The sequence below is a fragment of the Eubalaena glacialis genome, chromosome 5 (genome assembly GCF_028564815.1).
Source record: "Eubalaena glacialis isolate mEubGla1 chromosome 5, mEubGla1.1.hap2.+ XY, whole genome shotgun sequence".
In the NCBI taxonomy this organism is placed as follows: domain Eukaryota; kingdom Metazoa; phylum Chordata; class Mammalia; order Artiodactyla; family Balaenidae; genus Eubalaena; species Eubalaena glacialis.
The window spans coordinates 20935795-20953451 of record NC_083720.1 but is presented as its reverse complement, the minus strand read 5'-3'; the positions used below and the strand labels follow the sequence as shown (position 1 = coordinate 20953451).

The following is a 17657-nucleotide window of genomic DNA, read 5'->3' as shown; positions in this document are numbered from 1 at the left end:
CCTCTAGCTCAGATGTGATTTTGAACCCTGAGCAATCCGCTTCTCCAGCTACTGTTCAAGTAAGAAAGACGTTACCTCAAGGGAGTTAGCAAAGATGCATACTGTGCTCCATGGCAAGAAACATGGTAGCACCGCACTCAACCCCCCTCTTAGGAAAGGCCAAAACCATGTTAAAAGGAATTAAAGGCACTGTCATCACTTCTGCACCCAAAGACTCTCACAGTGGCCTCTGAACAGTCAGAGATTCTAATTAAATTCAAGTGTGAAACTTCACATAGCCTCTAGCTAGTTTATGAGTCCTACTCTAATCCCACTCCCACTTCATCCCCTATTAGTAAGTCAAACAATAATGTCTTGGAGTAGCAAAGTTGCAATAGTCATCTTTTGTAGATTCCTATTTGCTTTCAAGGAAAGAAACACAGTTGAAATAGAGGAAGAAAAGTACTGCATTGAATACACCAAATTAACATGAAAACTGTGTAAGTCTTAGAAATCGTGGTTACTAAAAAGGAGAGAATTGTAGGTGGCTACAATATGATGAAATAAACAGGGCATAGAGTAGCAAATGTGGGTAGCGAAAGATGGAGACAAACACTTACTGACAGTAATCCGTTAACTAAGGAATTCAGTATAAGCAAATTGTACACAGTTAAAGGGAACTCTTCAACAAGGATAACCTGAGAGATTCTGAGGCAAAACTCAAAGCTGAGCATATTACATCTTGAAAGTTTGGGCAAATGGAAACAGCTACTGATGCTACAGAAATAACAGCCAATAGGAAGAAATGCCCAAAAAAGGAATTTGAGAAAAACTTAAAATCATTATTTAAGCATAAGAAGAAAAGAATCTAGTTTAAACAGAATAATATTCTCTAAAACACAATAATGAAGAACCTACAAAACAATGGGTTTGCCTAAATTAGATTTCATGGTTCTACAGCCTATTTTGATATTGTTAACATTTACAAAGAAACACTTAAACTGAGTCTGTAAATTAAAATTAGGATATAACTGAAGATCCTGTGAGATGAGTATGCCTCAGAAAACCATAAAAAAATATAAAATACTTGAAATAAAAATAATGTCTATACATTAAAAAAAAGAGATCAACTTAAATGTGTGGTTGGATCAACACATGTCATGAACAATCTAAAAAGTGGCTTGAGGGGCTTCCCCGGTAGCGCAGTGGTTGGGAGTCTGCCTGCCAATGCAGGGCACATGGGTTCGAGCCCTGGTCTGGGAAGATCCCACATGCCGCGGAGCGACTAGGCCCTTGAGCCACAATTGCTGAGCCTGCGCGTCTGGAGCCTGTGCTCCGCAACAAGAGAGGCCGTGACAGTGAGAGGCCCGCGCACCACGATGAAGAGTGGCCCCCACTTGCTGCAACTAGAGAAAGCCCTCGCACAGAAACGAAGACCCAACACAGCCATAAATAAATAAATTAATTAATTAATTAATTAATTAATTTAAAAAAAAAGTGGCTTGAATACAGCTGGCTGCCAAAAGATCCTATTTTCCATCCCCCACGTGGCCCTTTGGTAAGTCATCACTCATTTATCCATACAAAAAGAAACAGTAATCACACTGGTGATCCACTACTTATTCTCACTGAAAAAATCTGGTTAGCTAATAACATCAGGAAATGAAATATTCTAAATGACTGTGTTTTCTGGTTACTTTAAAACCTAATTCTGTGCATTTTCCCTCTTGCCCCTGTTGGTTTTAGACTTGGAATTGAGTGAAATCAGTATAAGCTCTCAGAGTTTTGAATAAATGACATAATATATATGAAGCTTCTAGAATAGTGCACATGGGTAAATACTCAAAGAATTGTGAGTTCCCTTATTCTTTTCCCTTCCCTCTTGCTTCTGCCAACCATAGCTTTGCTTCCTCTTCTGCAGTTTAGGATTCAGGCGCTGAGTTTTCACATGTGATAAGTTAATTCCCCAACAGAATGTAATGTTTCTTTATTCTCTTAAGGATCTGTCCAGTGAGTTTTAATTATAGAGCCCCTCTAAAAACTCCTTGCCTTGACTTTTTCTCTTTTTCCCTTAATTTCCACTGAGGGATCACCGAAGTTCAACTCACAGTTTGTATTAGAGCCTAATGTTGTGTGTAGTACTATACTAAGATACAGGGATACAGAATTCAAGAAAACATTGATCCCACCTGGGAGAGTTAATTTTATGTGTCAGCTTGACTGGGCCACAGGGCACCCAGACAGTTGTTCAAACATTACTTTGGGTTTTTCTGTGAGGGTGTTTTTGAATGAGATTAACGTTTTAATGCATGAATTTGAGTAAAGTAGATTGCCCTCCACAATGTAGGTGGGTCTCGGCCAATCAGTTGAAGCCCTGAAAAGAACAAAAGCGTCTCCTTCCCCCAAGTGAATGAGAATTCTTTTGCCTGATGGCCGTTAAACTGGAATATCCGCCCTTCAGGCCTGACAGCCTTTCAAGTGGGACACTAGCTCTTGCTGATTCTACAGCAGCCTTCCAGTCATGAGGCTTGAACTAGACCATCAGCTGTTCCTTGTTCTACAGCAGCCTGTTGCCTCTGGACTCAGAGTGGGACATTGGCTCTGCAGATTCTGGACTTGCCAGCCTCCGTAACCACATAAGCCAATTCCTTACAATGAACCTCTTTCTTAGTCTCTTTCTCTCTCTGGATGGATGGATGGATGGATGGACTGACAGATAGATAGCTATACATCACAGATACAGATATAGATATACAGATCCTATTCGTTCTGTTTCTCTGAAAACCCTGAGTAATACAATACCCTCAAGAAGCTCAGAGTACAGTCACAGGGATATACCCAAATAAACTTTCTCCATGACGCCTTTCCCAAACAATAACATAGAATATGGTGCTATGAGCCAAATAAACCATCAAACAGAAAAACTATCAATAAACATTCACTGAGTGAATTAAAAGTACTTGAAAGCAGAATCCGCCAAGGACAATATCAGCCCATGTAATTCATTCCCTCAAGGATGCTCATAAAGTGAGTGATCTGGTGTCAATTTACAGCTAGGCTTGCCCTTTCCTGCATATGCTGCCTAGATGAGATTTCTCTGCTTTTATGAGTTAGTTACTGTTATTTGAAGCAGGTCATTGGGAAATAAATTTAAAACAGGGAGTACAGTTATAAATTAGTTCATTCCCCTCGCAGTACAGCGTACGAATGAGAAGCAAATAAGCTCACCTGAATGGCAGCCAAATTCTTGTGCTCCTGAGATGGTGCCTCATGAACAAAGCGAAGCCAGTTGGAGTGCCGTGGGTTGGTAGCATCCAAAACGTACAGAACTTCTCCCTTACTCCCACGAACCTGAAACATAAAAGCTCCTGAATTTATACTTGAAGTTAATATTAACCATACTAAATAGATTACCCATACTAAAAATAACATGGTATTTTTTCGTTAAGTATTACCTTTCTTATTAACAGGTGTTGAATAGATGCTGGATTAACATCCGTTCTTCCCTTTAAACATATGTACAAACAGAGCCTACTTTAATTTGGCAGATGTCTAGATGACTCACAATTGCAATCAACTCTCAGAAACATCCTGTGTTGATAGCTCTTTTCTGGTCAAGATTATTTATTTGTAGGTGTATCTTAATGTATGTGTCACAAATGCAATTGTTCAGGGGATAACTATAATTGCAAACCATCCCCTTTCTTTCCACCCAAGAGGGCAGGGCTGCTTGGTTCCCCAAGTGGGAGGGGGTGGAGCTGGATAAATCCTTTCAGTGTCTCGTTCCACCTGCTTACTGAATCATTTCCATATGCGGAGAATTTGCTAATGTAACCAGTGGAATCTGACATCCCCTGGGCCACAATTCACATCTTTAACTAGTGGATGAATAAAACAAGTTCAATTTTGTCTTTTCATGGCCTGCTCATGTCTTGCTGAGAACGACGGTGGGCTCTCTGTTTTTCGTTTCTTGCCATAAACCCTCCCGGACAGATTTACTCAACTCTCAATCAAGGGAGGAGGGTAACTGCCAAAGGAGCAAGGACTCCACTGGGCATTCTTGAATCCAAGTTGCTTCGAACCTAGCTTCTCAAAACCTCTGCATTGTAGGGTATTGGGCACTTGCTCAGTTTAATAAAACATATACAATCTCTACCCAATGTTCATTTTGTGTTTATCTTCAACTGGAATCGAGGAGAGGAGGGGGGGAAGCAATGAGTGATTAGCACTCCACATCTCTAACACCAAGTAACACAAGTATAAACACTATACGTTCACTGACTTGGAGTGGGAAAAAACAAATTCCAGACCTCCAAAATTTTATAAAGTAAAGCACAACTAGCCTAATAAGGTACGTATTTTCATGGTACATTTGGACAATCATTCATTCACTGAACAAATACTGACTGAGTCCCTACCATGGTGCCAAGTACTGCTAATGCACTGGGAGTCTTTCAGTGAACAAGACAGAGAGATGAAGCCTGACCTCACAGCACTTAAGAGCAAACAAGCACAGGATATAACTTCAGGTAAAGGTTAAGTGCTGTGAAGACAACTAAAGCGTAAGAGGAGGATGCAGAGTGAGGGGAGAAGGGCTCTTCCAGATGAGGTGGTCAGGCAAAGCCTCTCTGATGAGATGACCTGAAAAGAGTCCTAAATGAAGGGAGGGCACAGGCCAGGGGAGAGCTCAGGAAAGCGTGGTTCCAGGCTAGAGGGAACAGCAAGTAAAGGGCAAATAGAAAGGCCCTGAGTTGGAAACAAATTAAGAACAGCAAGAAGGTCATGAGGCTGGAACGGAAGGAGCACCAGGAAAATGCTGGGCGTTGAGATCAGACAGGCTGGCATAGGCCAGACCATGCACTGACCCGCAAACCAAGAAGCCACTCCTACGGGTCAAGTTACCCAAAAGCTGCTGTATAAAAACATCTGCTGCGGGCACTGCAAGGCCTGATATTCAAGATTCTAATACATACTGTCTGGGAAAAAATACAGTTAGCCTGCTCCTTGTATCTCATATCTGCCATGTTTCTCAAACAATCCCTGTTTTCTTAAGGGCCCAAGGATCCTCCATAATCATTTAAAAATCTCTCTAATAAATGGCAGACCCTCACTGGAAAACAGGGATTTAATTTTCAATACTGTAATTGCTAAAAGAACTTAGGACCAGAAAATACCTCATATTTACATCTCATATGTTTAGGTGTGAAGCTATGGGAATTTCTCACTAAATAACAATCTCACGCTGAGATCTGCTTTGGGAGACCCTCGAAAACTGTCCTGCCTTCCTGCTTACCTGTCAGCTCGGAACCCTCACTGCCCACTGGGTGATGCCCAAAATGTCCAGCCACACTGCTGGGAAAAATAGGACACTCTACAACCCCTCCTCAAAGAGGACACCAGTTCACATGTCTTTAAGCAGAGTAAAAAGGTAATTCTAAATATCTGGGTATAAAGTCTCCTTTCTAGGCTCCTCCACAGCTACAGTAACAAAACTGTTTATATTGACAAACAACTAAATTAAGCAGAACAGGCAGCATCGCCACTAGATACCCGAAAGATAAATTTTCTCAGAACTGAAATCTAAAACCTACAACTGTTGTTGAAATCCACACAGTCCAACTAATTCTATGTAGGGAAACACCAGCGTGCTTGCCCACGGCAGACTGCAATTGAGAGGCGAGAACTACCTACAGAAACTGGTTAATGGCTCTTCTCAGTTGTACATTTGTTACCCAGTATTAAGTACAATATATATCAGATGTGTTTGACATTTGAAATTCTTTCTTCAAAGATGTGAAACACAACAAAGATTTCTCTGTGACTTATTATAATAAGCCCATTTTACCAGGGGCATTGTTTGTTCCTTATTTCTTCAGCTTTTTCCCAGGCCCTTTGGCTCCAGCTGTGTTGAATGACTCAGTAACTCATTTCCAGTCCATTAGATATATGCACTTTCTGGTTGTCTATTACCTTCTCACATCATATTCTGGCTTAAGAGACATGCACAATTTAATTTTTTATTGAAATTCTTACAAGATTTGTCACTTTCAATAATCTAAATTTATATATTATCGCTTATACTCTCATAACAACACTATAATGATATACTACAGTGGCCTACACATTCATATTTGAGATAACTTTTTTTGTTCATTAACAGAGCCACTGCCCATTTATTTTACTCTAAACATCCTTACCCAAGTGACTCTTAAGTCCCTACACAGTCTTTGCAGGCTACCTGTTTTCTCCAGCTTTCGAGTGGCTGGTCCTTTCCCCGTTCCTCCATTCCAGTCTTCAACACTTCACTGAAGCTGCTGGATTATCTGCTCACATGACTTTTATCTTCCTACCCTAACCCTGGCATTCTCCTCACTGAAATATCTAAGAGACATCCAAGGATAATCTAATCCATCTTTCCTCTTTCCAGAGAAACCAAATCAAAAAAACTCTAGACAGATGGCTATTATTAAAGTCTCCATTTATCTATTTTAATTTGATATTGAACCCTGAGGTAATAAATTGAACATTTTTTTAAAGACTAATGAATAAAGAAGATCCGAAATTCCTCTTAGTATCATGTTCCAGCATCTAACTGACCTTTGCAGCCAATGCGTATTGTTTTTCCTTTCAAAACTAGTCTTCCAAATGCCATCTTATTCTATTGGAATTTTCATGGAAATGAAGTGTATTGGTACTGTCCTACTGAGGATCATCTTCTGAATACCTGGGACCTACAAAGAAGTCAAATTCTCATCTTGCAGTAAAAACCATCTCAATCCCAAACTCTGATCTGCACAGTCTTCCTAAGCCAGTTACACAAAAATAAGTTAGCTAAAGTAGGAAAGGGAAAGAAACCCTCACGTGAAAATGAAAACCTTCCCCCTTTAATCCAGTCATTCATATCTCTAGGACTTTGTCACTGTATATTAAATGAGAATTATCACTGCGCAGGAACTTGGCAGGTTCTACTCTCTGTCAAATGCTACCGACATCCTTTTTCAAGGTCCAGGACAATGTGCTACAATGGATCTGTCTTTTTTTCCAGATTAAAGATTAGCAGCATTAAATATGTCACAGTTTGTCTTCCCACCCAGCAAAGGACAGAAGAAATCACAAAAAGACTCAGCTCAACAAAAGTAAACCCTAACATGTAAATGAAAGAAATGGAAATATGTAATCAAATCAAATATACAAAGAATTTTTCTTTCCTTAAATTTAAATATTTTCTCTGTTAAATTGTGTCAACTATAGACAGAAAAGCTTATTTATTACTTGGATGGTTCATTTTCACAGTAGAAGGGTCTACAATGTTACTCTATTATTTTCCTTCAATTATTTTGAATGCCTGAGGAATCTTTCACTCAACACATACAGGACATCAGGGTTCCCAGAGCAAAGCTAATCAGCCAGATTGGTCCCCAGACATGGCAAAATCTACCCAATGGAATTTTATTTAACATATGGTAAAATTTCATGGCAGTGAAATATAGTCAGTTCCAAAAATATAGAAATAATACCCTTAATTAGAAGTCACAATATGTTATGTTGATTTATTAAAGAAAATATATTTTCCTTTCTGTCTTTCAACAAGACTTTTCAAAGAAGGTAGTTTTAAGAACTAAGATTTAGAGTATGGATGTCTTTAGAGGATAAAATGTCATCATATTTTTGTATTTAAATTACAGGCATTCTTTCGGCAATTGTTTTTAACTGAAGTAAGGCCAGATGCCCTGCCTTCAGTATTTAATTACCCAGGCTTCAGCATATCTTTAGGACCACAAAAAACTAAGTGTGCTCAAATAATCAATTCTGACAGCACACTGCTGTCAGATTTAAACTAAAGAGACACACTTTCAGAAATCAGCAAAGATCGTCCCTAGGAAATGCTAATGATTTACAGTTTCTAAGCAAAGGGATGGTTTTTTCCTGTTGATTTTTCAAAGTATTCAGTCTAAAATTCTTCCCGGCTTTGGTGCCTTTAAACACACACACCCATATCACCGTAGCGTATCTACTTATATCTCCCCCACATACTATCTCGTGACCCTAATCCACAGAATCCCCGTCCTCAGACGGGAAGGCACACGGAGAGAAAACACAGGCTTTTACAGATGCCTCTTTACTGAATAACATCCAGAACGTAATACACACAAAATTAAATAACTTAAAAAGACTGATGAGAAAAATAAAGTCTCTTTTTCATTATAAATAATTAGTGCCCTAAATATTTCAAGCTGGAAGGAACCTCAAGAAGGCATTCTAGAGTGGTAAAAAACGGTAAAAATGCTGGACCAGGAATCAAAAGGCCAGATGTGATCCAAGCTCTGACTGTATCGCACAGGGTGAGTCATTTCCTCTAGCTGAGCTGAGCCATGGTCTCCTGACCTCTAAAATGGGGAGGACAGTCCCTGCCCTGTGACCCCACAGACACTGCGTGAGCATCAAAGGAATAAGATGCATGACTTCTTTATACCAATGAATATTTTGCAATCACAAAGTTATCAGTACACTGAGGAAAGTGAGGCTCACAGCAACTAACAGACATTCTTAAAGACGAACACTGCTTTCAACAGCACAGCTGGGCACACATGTACCATTTTTCTGCCATGTCAACTTTTTCAAGGAACAAACATGAAGGATATCCTAAAAACCCCTATTCAAACCCAAATACATACAAGAAGCCTCTGCTTGGACACCTGAAGTAAGAACAGGTGCCACTACTAGGTAGTAGCAAATCCAGGTGTAGTTTCAGCTGAGTTGACACTCTTCCTTACGCCAAATTCAAACATGTTGCTCTGTGACCAACTGCCTTCAATCCCAGTTCTGTCCCTTCAGTAGTTTTAATTTCTCTCCTACATATAGCCCTTCAAATTTCTGAAGGCAGGAGTCCCTCCTCCTCTACATTTTCTCTTCTATAAGAAAATAACTCTTTCCTTGTCTGATGTGATAAACGTTCCTTCACTATCCTGGTTGTCCCCTTATAGATGCACACTAATCTGTCAAAACTCTCTTAACACGGGACAGAAGTCAGCACACAAAGGACTATTATGATCTGGGCACTGTCTCTACTGACGCAATTTAAAATCACAAAAGCTTTTTTGGTTGCCACATCTTAGCTGAGGTTGCCTTTTTAATCACCTAAGCTGTATCAAGGAAGTTCTCCTGATACCGTCAAAGGCAACCGAGGAACTCGGTTAGGTTTCTGTAGGTAAGCAAATCCTGTACTTGGGCACCTGTACAGATTGTTTCAGAGATGGAAACCTTTTATTTGGTACTGTCTCAATAAATATTTTATTCAAAAGCTCGGCTAATGTGTCTTTTTTTTTTTTTTAACTGTCTTGCCTTTATTTCCTTTAAAAGTTCAAAAATAATTTGTAAGAGGTAATGAGAGACTTACTTTAAAAGCACTCCATATCTTGCTTTTCAAAGTACTTTTCAAATTGGGCTAATTTTTTAAAAGAAGAAATAACTGACATGACAACGTGAAAGACACAGTGAAAAGCATATCATCTTTTCCATGGTAAATTTATGAGACAGCCTTAGCAGTGTAGCCACTGTCCCGTTCTACAGTTTTACAAACATGTTCAGACAGTCAGATTTCAGTGACATTTTTGGATAGACTAGTTTTTTACTGCATACAGAATAAAGTAAATTTAGCTGGCATTAGCTTATTATACCCACTGCTTTAGGGGTTTTCTGTAAAGAACATGCAAAGGATAGTGTATAAATACAGTGGCATCTATTTGGACTGCTTAGTGGCTTTTTTTTTTTTACATTTTGATTTTGTCAATATCATATGGCAGGTAACTTCTCTATAAGTAAAGTGTTATTTCACCAAGGAATTAGAAAACCACATTAATAAAGTCAGCATGTCTTTTGACAATTTGGTGTGATCCATCAGATCCATTAGAAATGATTCACAAAACTTTAAATCTGGTTAAAGCTTTATGAGCCTATAGCGTTGCTCAATTTTTAGTACAGATTTGAGACTTAGACAGACAAAGCCTTGAAGTCAGCTTTTGGAGAACCCTCCCTATGGTATATTAAAAGGGCACAGAAAATATGCCAAAAATAAGAAAATTTTAGTAGCAAAATTCTACTTATCAGACATGAAAGCATTTCAAAGAGTTGGTCATGTAAAAAACAATGATAATCTCCAAGACCGAGAGATCATAGTTTTGATATTGTTTTTAAAAGACGATGCTTTGTATCTGAACATTTCTGGGCAAGGGTTATAGAAACACTGAATAACAAAGAGCACTGTGCAGTCCACAGGGAGAAAAAAATGAAAAAAAAAGAAAGATCCATTTTTCCTTTGATTCTTATCTCCTAACCCAAATTCCACTGGTGTAGTCACTGTTTTTAGATTTTTCCTAAATATATAGCTTTTCTACAGCTATTAAAATTGAATCTGCCCAGCCCATTTAAATTAACTGTACTCTCTTCATTCACGTCTTCAAAATATATGCAACTTCCTCGATAAAGAAACAAATGAATTATCTTATTATAAGAATATACCTAAGGCAATCAAGTATTTCCCAATCACTAAGGTTCATCCTTTCCCTTCTTATAATCATCCAACAACCACAGTTCTGTGAAGAATTCTAAAAGGTAACATTAGTTATCAGTAAACAACATTTATTTAACAACATCTACTGTGCAGTTCTTTATCGGTTATTTTAAAATATGCCATGAGAAGCAACAAATGAAATTCTAGAATATAGTTCCTTTATTCAACATCTTCAGTATTAATAAAGAAACAAAACATGATTTAAACAAAAAACTCACAAAGCAATGCCTGATTATTATAAAGTAGATATACAAATAAACTTCATTCATTTCAAAAACATTTAGTACATACAGATATAAAGTAACATACAGTTCCAAGTCCTGAGGATGGACTAAAGTGAAAATAAAATATTAGAAAAGAGTATGTTATGAAAATCTTTCAATAGACAAGGTTTGCAAAAGGAGTAAACCTAGCAGGCCTCAGAGGCCTGCTTGTAAGATTGGCCCTTGACTGGCATATGGGAACTTGTGTTCTCAGGGTGCCCCCAGTAAATAGTTAATGGGTAAGGGTGGTTCACTGTTCCTAGACAGTGTAAACACTACGGTTTATGCTGAACACCTGCTTTTCTTCTGGGACTCTGGAATTTTGGTACATGCTAAGGCAGAAGGTGCCTACAAGCCCCCAGTAAAAATCTTGGGTACTGAATTTCTAATGGGTCTCCCTGTACAGAAACATCACATGTGTGTGGCTGCTTTTTCATTACTGGGAGAAGAGTGAGCTCTGTGTGACCCCTCATGGGAGGGAGAAAGCGTAAGGAAATCTATACATGGGTTCCTCCAGACTCTACCTGAGCCTTCTTCCCTTATGATCCAGCTGTACTGCCTTGCTACATCACTGAAATAAATCTTACCCATGAGTACAACCATATACTGAGTCCCATGAGTCCTTCTAGTGAATCTCTGAATGTGGGGTAGTCTTGGGAATCCCCAACACACAAGATGAGGTTAGTTTCAGTTGCTGAATGAATGGCATACAAATTTGTCAACAGAAGAGGTAGAAAATCATTTCAAGATCAACAGTTTTATCATACTCATATTTAAATTACACAAATTAAACTACATCCATTCAATGAAAGGAAAAAATAAATAAGAAAAAATCAAAGAAAGAAAATAAGTATTATAGTTAGGACCATTCCTTTTCATGGTCCATAATTTTCATGACATGAGATTGTTGCCATATGAACTGGTTTCAGAACCTAAGCCCTGCATAAGCTGTGATTCCACTGCAGGGAATGTTATCCCAATGAAAGAATGGTAGAGCAGCTGAGTCATTTTGTGCAAAGGAGGCAAGATGAATGATACTGGTAAATTTGGTTGGGAAGACACAGCTAGTAAAGAACAAGGGAACTCAAATGTGGTGGTTCAAGCAGCAAAATCAGAGAAATAACAGGAAATAAACGGGAAATGTGTCAGTTAGGAAGTTTTGTGCTTCACCTAACAGAAAGTGCAAAGGCTAATCAGGATGCGGCCCAGCAGGAATCATCTTCTTGGTAATAATGTACTACTACACGGAGGAAGAGTGGAAAGTAGGAAAGAGGATTCAACTGGGAAGGATGAAGGAGAATGGATGATGGGTAGGCATCCAACAACTCTAACACGCAGGATGGATTGTGTGTGGAGGGAAAATTTTATGAAAGGAAAAAGAATTAAATAGGCTATTACCATGACCTAGGTGTGAAATAATAAGGCTCTGGAAAGAGGTAAGGGTAGGAAGTTTAGAAGCCTTGAAAGTTGGCACCTAATACCTGAAAAATAGAGTATAGAAGAAGGAAAATCAGACAGACCATTCCCCTAGAAGGTCTGAATCCAAAGCAGACAAAACAAGATAGACAGGCATATTTAAGGTAGCTATAGGAAGGAATACAAACACAAAATTTAAATAATATTTATGTCATATGCAAGCAGAGAAGACAGTAGAAAATTCTTCTCAAATCCTCCTCCCACACATCAAGCCCTTCAGGTGGGTTCGCCAAGGATTCCCTACTCTCTATAGTTGTCATGATACAGTGGAAAGATGTTGGAATATGATCCTCACGTATAATTCATAGAAGGCCCTTGAGTATCACAGGACAGTATCGGTAAGGGTAATTAACAGTATATCCTCCGAATTAAGGAGTGTTCAGAAAAAGAAGTCTTCTTCAAGGAGTGGATCTTCACTTGCTCCTGAAAGATTTAGGTTTCTCACTCAAAATTTCCAGAGAAAGTTCTTACTTCCTACCATCCAAATGTGAACAGAAGGACAGCCTCAGAAGGGGCCACAACATCCATGTTGTACCTAATTCTCTCTTACTGTAGCTCATTTTCTAGAATTCTGCCAAAAGGCTCATGCTGCCAGGAAGCAGGATCACTGGAACAGGAGTATCTCCCTGCTACAGACCAAGCTGTATCTGGCATCAATAATGCTCTGGCAACAAAAGGCCTGGCAAGGAATGTCATCCAAACCTGGAACACAAATATTGCAGCAGAGGATGTTTTCTGATAAAGAAAGCTGGGGCTTTCCCCTTGATCTGATTTCTTTGCAGCTGGCCATACATGCCCAGGCCTAGGGAGTCAACGGAAATGAGAAATCCCCCTGGGAAAGAGCCCTTCAGAAAAAGAATCTTGGAGAATCCAAGGGACTCTTCCGGAGTGTGGTCCCTTCCAAAGACCCGGGGCTTACTGGGCTATCTTTGTGGGCCCTCTGACTCTACCACTCAGGCCACTTAATCCTCACTCCCAAATCTCTGCACCTCTGAGACCAGCTCATGGCCTACTTGAGAAGAATATGGGCAGACACTGAGATTATTCAGTCTGTGCTACTGCTAAATCAGCCCTGATATCAATCCTGCTCCAACTCTGGTACTACAAAATCCTAAAATTGCATTTTTGATTTGTTCTCTCATGGGATAATCTGCTATCTCATTCCCAACCAAGTCCCTAAGTGACTGGGATCCTATCCAGCTTGCTTTACATACAACGTACTCACTCTATTCATTGGATTCCTTTCCCTCAATCCCGACTTTTTTTAACAGGGCGCCGTCATGCACTGTTGGATTCGTCCAAGGCCAGATGAAGGCCAGCCCAGGTCCCTGCCAGTTGGTGCTCCTTGGTCCTCTACATGCCAGCAGTCCCACTCCTCGGGGATGGGTAACCCAGATGGCAGATTATAGTTCCTGGGCATCAGCTCAGATGCTCCTCAAAGACTGATCTCCTAGATTCTTATCTACCCTTGGACTCAAATCCCAAACCTGGACCTGCTTCTGGATCAGATGCTCTGCCTCTTTCTGACCAAGAGCATACACCAGGACTGACCCACCCTCACCTCCATCAGAGCATCCTAAACTTTTTTTGTTAAGATGTCAAGAAAAACTATTGGATTTGGGGTATGTTCTGGCCATGATCTACTATCTGAACATAAAGAGCATTTTCCTAATTGAGTATTTTTCCACACTGACTCAAAATCTATCTTCAAACCCATGCTCCACACTCTCCTCAGAGTTCTCTCTGTAATTCACCCATCTCCCCCTGCTAACGCCTATTTAGAAGCTGCCTATTTTCTGCCAGAAATCCTCGGCATGACATAGGAGGTCCTTCACATGCTGATTTGTCTTGTCTCAGCTCAGGTCACTCTACCCATCTCCCACGGCACTGCACACAGGTACACACCTACACACACCTGGCCCAGGCCATCTAAGAACACACATCTTCTGCCTGGAAGAGGGGAGAAGTGCTCACACTTCCACCTGAGCGATGCGCACATGAGTCAGATTCCATGACAAAAGGCTCTCATTTGGGTATCATGTCACTCTTACTGAAAATATGCCTCTGATTTAGTCAAATTCACTCTATGAAAACCAAAACATAAAAGAAAATGATACTGCTTTAAATAACAAATAATAATAATAGAAACAGCTGTTAGTTGAGTGTTTATTATGTATCTGGCACTTTGCTAAGCACCTTTACAGATGTTATATAATTTACTCCTTGAAATAACCTATGAGGTAGGTGTTACATATTAACTACATTTAACAGATGATGAAACTGAGGCACAAAGAGAATAAATAATTTGTCCAAGGTTTCACAGTTAGTTAAGTACTAGAGCTAGAGTCTGAACCAAGACAACCTAATTCCTGAGCCCACCACATTACACTACCTCAATATACTTACAACCTTGGTCACCAGTTGCTGACCGATATGCAGAATTCTAAGAATAACTCCTCAGGACCCTCACCCTTGTAGAATGTCCTCCTGTTTGAGTGTGAGTGGAACCTTGAGTATGATGAGCTATCACTATGATTATGTTGTATTGCAGATGGAAGATTATCCTTGGGGAGCCTAATCCAATCACACAAGATGCTTAAAAGCAGAGTTTTCTCTGGCTGATAACAGAAAAGAAGTCAGAGAGCTAGAAAGCATGAGAGGAATTTGACATGAGGGAGATTCTCCACTACTGAGATGGACAAGCCACAAGGCAGTCTGAGAGCAACCCCAAAGAAATCTAGGGACTGAAAACAATCCCAGCAATAGAATAAAGAACTCAGTCCAACAACCTCAAGGAACTGAATTCAACCAACAACCTCAATGAGCTTGGAAGCAAACTGATTCTCAAAGCCTCCAGATAAGATTACTCAGCCCTGCCAACACCCTGATATGACCTTGTAAGACCCTTAAGCACAGAATCCGCCTAGACTTCTCACCAATAAAACTGTAAGATTAAAAAAAGGATGTTGTTTTAAGCCACTAAGTTTGTAGTGATTTGTTACAGGCAAAAGCAGAAAACTAACAACCCTCTCCTGGTACCAAAAATCTACATTAGTTTTCTATCGCTGCACAACAATTACCACAAACAGCTTAAAACTATACCCATTTCTTATCTCACAGTTCTATAGGTAAGAAGGCTGGATGAGCTCAATGGGATTATCTGCTTAGGGTTTGTGAAGAAGGCTCTGTGCAGGAATATGCTTCCAAGTTCACTCAGGTTGTTGGACAAATTCCAGGTCCTTGAAGCTGTAGGACCAAGAGACTTGCTTCTTTCACTTTAGATGACATAACAGATGATGATTTATAATCTGCAAATAATGTTAATTATGTAAAAAAGAATGTGAATGCCTTTAAATATAATATAAACTTATGTTTAATGTAAGGAATTTAGTCTTATAGTAAATGAAAGAAGGGGAGAGAAAAAATAGGGAAGGGACCTAACATGTATTCTTTTTAAATTTTAATTCTAATTCTTAGGTTACAGAAACAATCAGTTCCTCTTAAAAAATAAAAAGTAAATGCTTCTACATTTCCCATTTCATCAGTTCTCTCCAAATCTTAAACTTTAAATTATGGTTTTTTTACATTTATTATAGAGCTGCCTGAGTACATTTTCACTAGTGTATATAGAGACATCAAACTTGTATCAAGAATTTAACACATAAGGAAACTACTGACCATAAATATTTTTCTATTACTTTCTCACCTCATAAAGACATATTAAACCATTAAAAATACAGATGTAGAACACACTGAAGAGAAGAAGTTGGGGAAACTGAAAATCAAAAGGTATTATATAACACTGGTTTGAGTTTTTAAAAGTGTGCTTAGAAATCTAGGGCTTTCCCCAAGGGAGTGTTTTTAATTTTGCAACAAACTACCTTTTAAGATAAGTCATCTAAAATTACAAAGTGACAAAAACACCTTCTTTGCCCAGAGATATCTCATTTTACTGGCAGCTGTTAGCTCAAAAATGAGAAAAACCTGTCTTATGCACAAACAAAAATCTTAATATTAAACTCTAATGACCAGCTCACTAGACCCAGGACCTCACCTTCCAAATGTGTTCACAGGGCGAAATGGAAACAACATTGGAAAGTTGCCTGCAATGAACTCCTGCAAGTCAAAACAACTTAGACGTGTGGGTATTACCATGTTCTGTAACATGAATACAAAGATTTTACTTTTATTAACAAATAGTCCCTTACTGACTCTAAAACTGACTGCTTTACTCATCTATTATTACCCAATTATATTTACCTTTAATAGGTCTCTACTACAGAAATATCTACAGTTCTTAGGCTTTTACCTGAACAAGAATTGGCAATGTCCCTATACAATATCACAATACCATATATTTTTTTACATCTTAATGGACTATCATTGCTTTACAATGTTGTGTTAGTTTCTGCTGTACAACAAAGTGAATCAGCTCTATGTATACATGTATCGCCATATCCCCTCCCTCTTGAGCCTCCCTCTCAGCCCCCCTATCCCACCCCTCTAGGTCGTCACAAAGCACCGAGCTGATCTCCCTGTGCTATGCAGCAGCTTCCCACTAGCCATCCATTTTACATTTTACCATATGTTTTTGAAAGCTGATTTTTAAAAAGTTTATTTTAGAAAAGTAATATGGTGCATACACTGTATTTATGTAATGTTTTCTACAGGGTTTGGAACACCATCCCATAATCAAACATATTCATGTTTCTGCAACTAAAAGTATGAATAGTCATCTAAGTAGGATAAAAACAAAAGGCTACAAATGGCCTCACATAAGTTCAAGTCAGATTCTGCTGCTAAACATGTTATTAAAAAAGAAAAAAAGAAATTTGGTTTTCAGAGCTTTTTAGATTTCTGATTTCCAGGTAAAGGTCTATGGACCTAGAGGTTAAAATGAGTAATTAACCCGTTAGAGTACTTTTTCTCCACAGAGATGACATAAATGTATTAGAATGATAACAGGTGCTCTGGCAATAGTACAGTGCCACAGAATTAAAGAAAAACATGCTCATTTACCTGGGAACAGAGTTCCTTATTGTGCCAAATGTGTAAAAGGTTGCACGGACAGTAGGCAGTCTATAAAAGGGTTAAAAAACCAGATTTCTGTGTGGAGAACTACCCCGACACTGTCTTTGACCTGGAAGTGAAGCCCATAGATTAAAAACTAGGCACACGCACAACGTGAAGATCTACAGTCTCTAGGTAAGAACGCATTCCACTTTGGTCACCTGCAATCTACTGATTAATATGCAAAGTGGAGACAACATGCAAGGTGCCCTCCTTTGGGCTTTGAAAGGTCTGACATTTGTAAAACACAAAATTACCATCTTCAATACGGACAAAGGAATATGTATGTGTTTCAACTG

General features: G+C 39.0%; 1 protein-coding gene across 1 annotated transcript in view; it reads right to left on the bottom strand.

The window, feature by feature from the left end:
• The window catches only part of PRDM5 (PR/SET domain 5), a 211301-nt gene that overhangs the window by 132211 nt on the left and 61433 nt on the right, over positions 1–17657 (bottom strand). The window contains exon 3 of the mRNA XM_061191122.1: positions 3208–3330. Within this exon, the coding sequence (XP_061047105.1) occupies positions 3208–3330 (123 nt within the window). The remainder of the gene's footprint in view (positions 1–3207; positions 3331–17657) is intronic.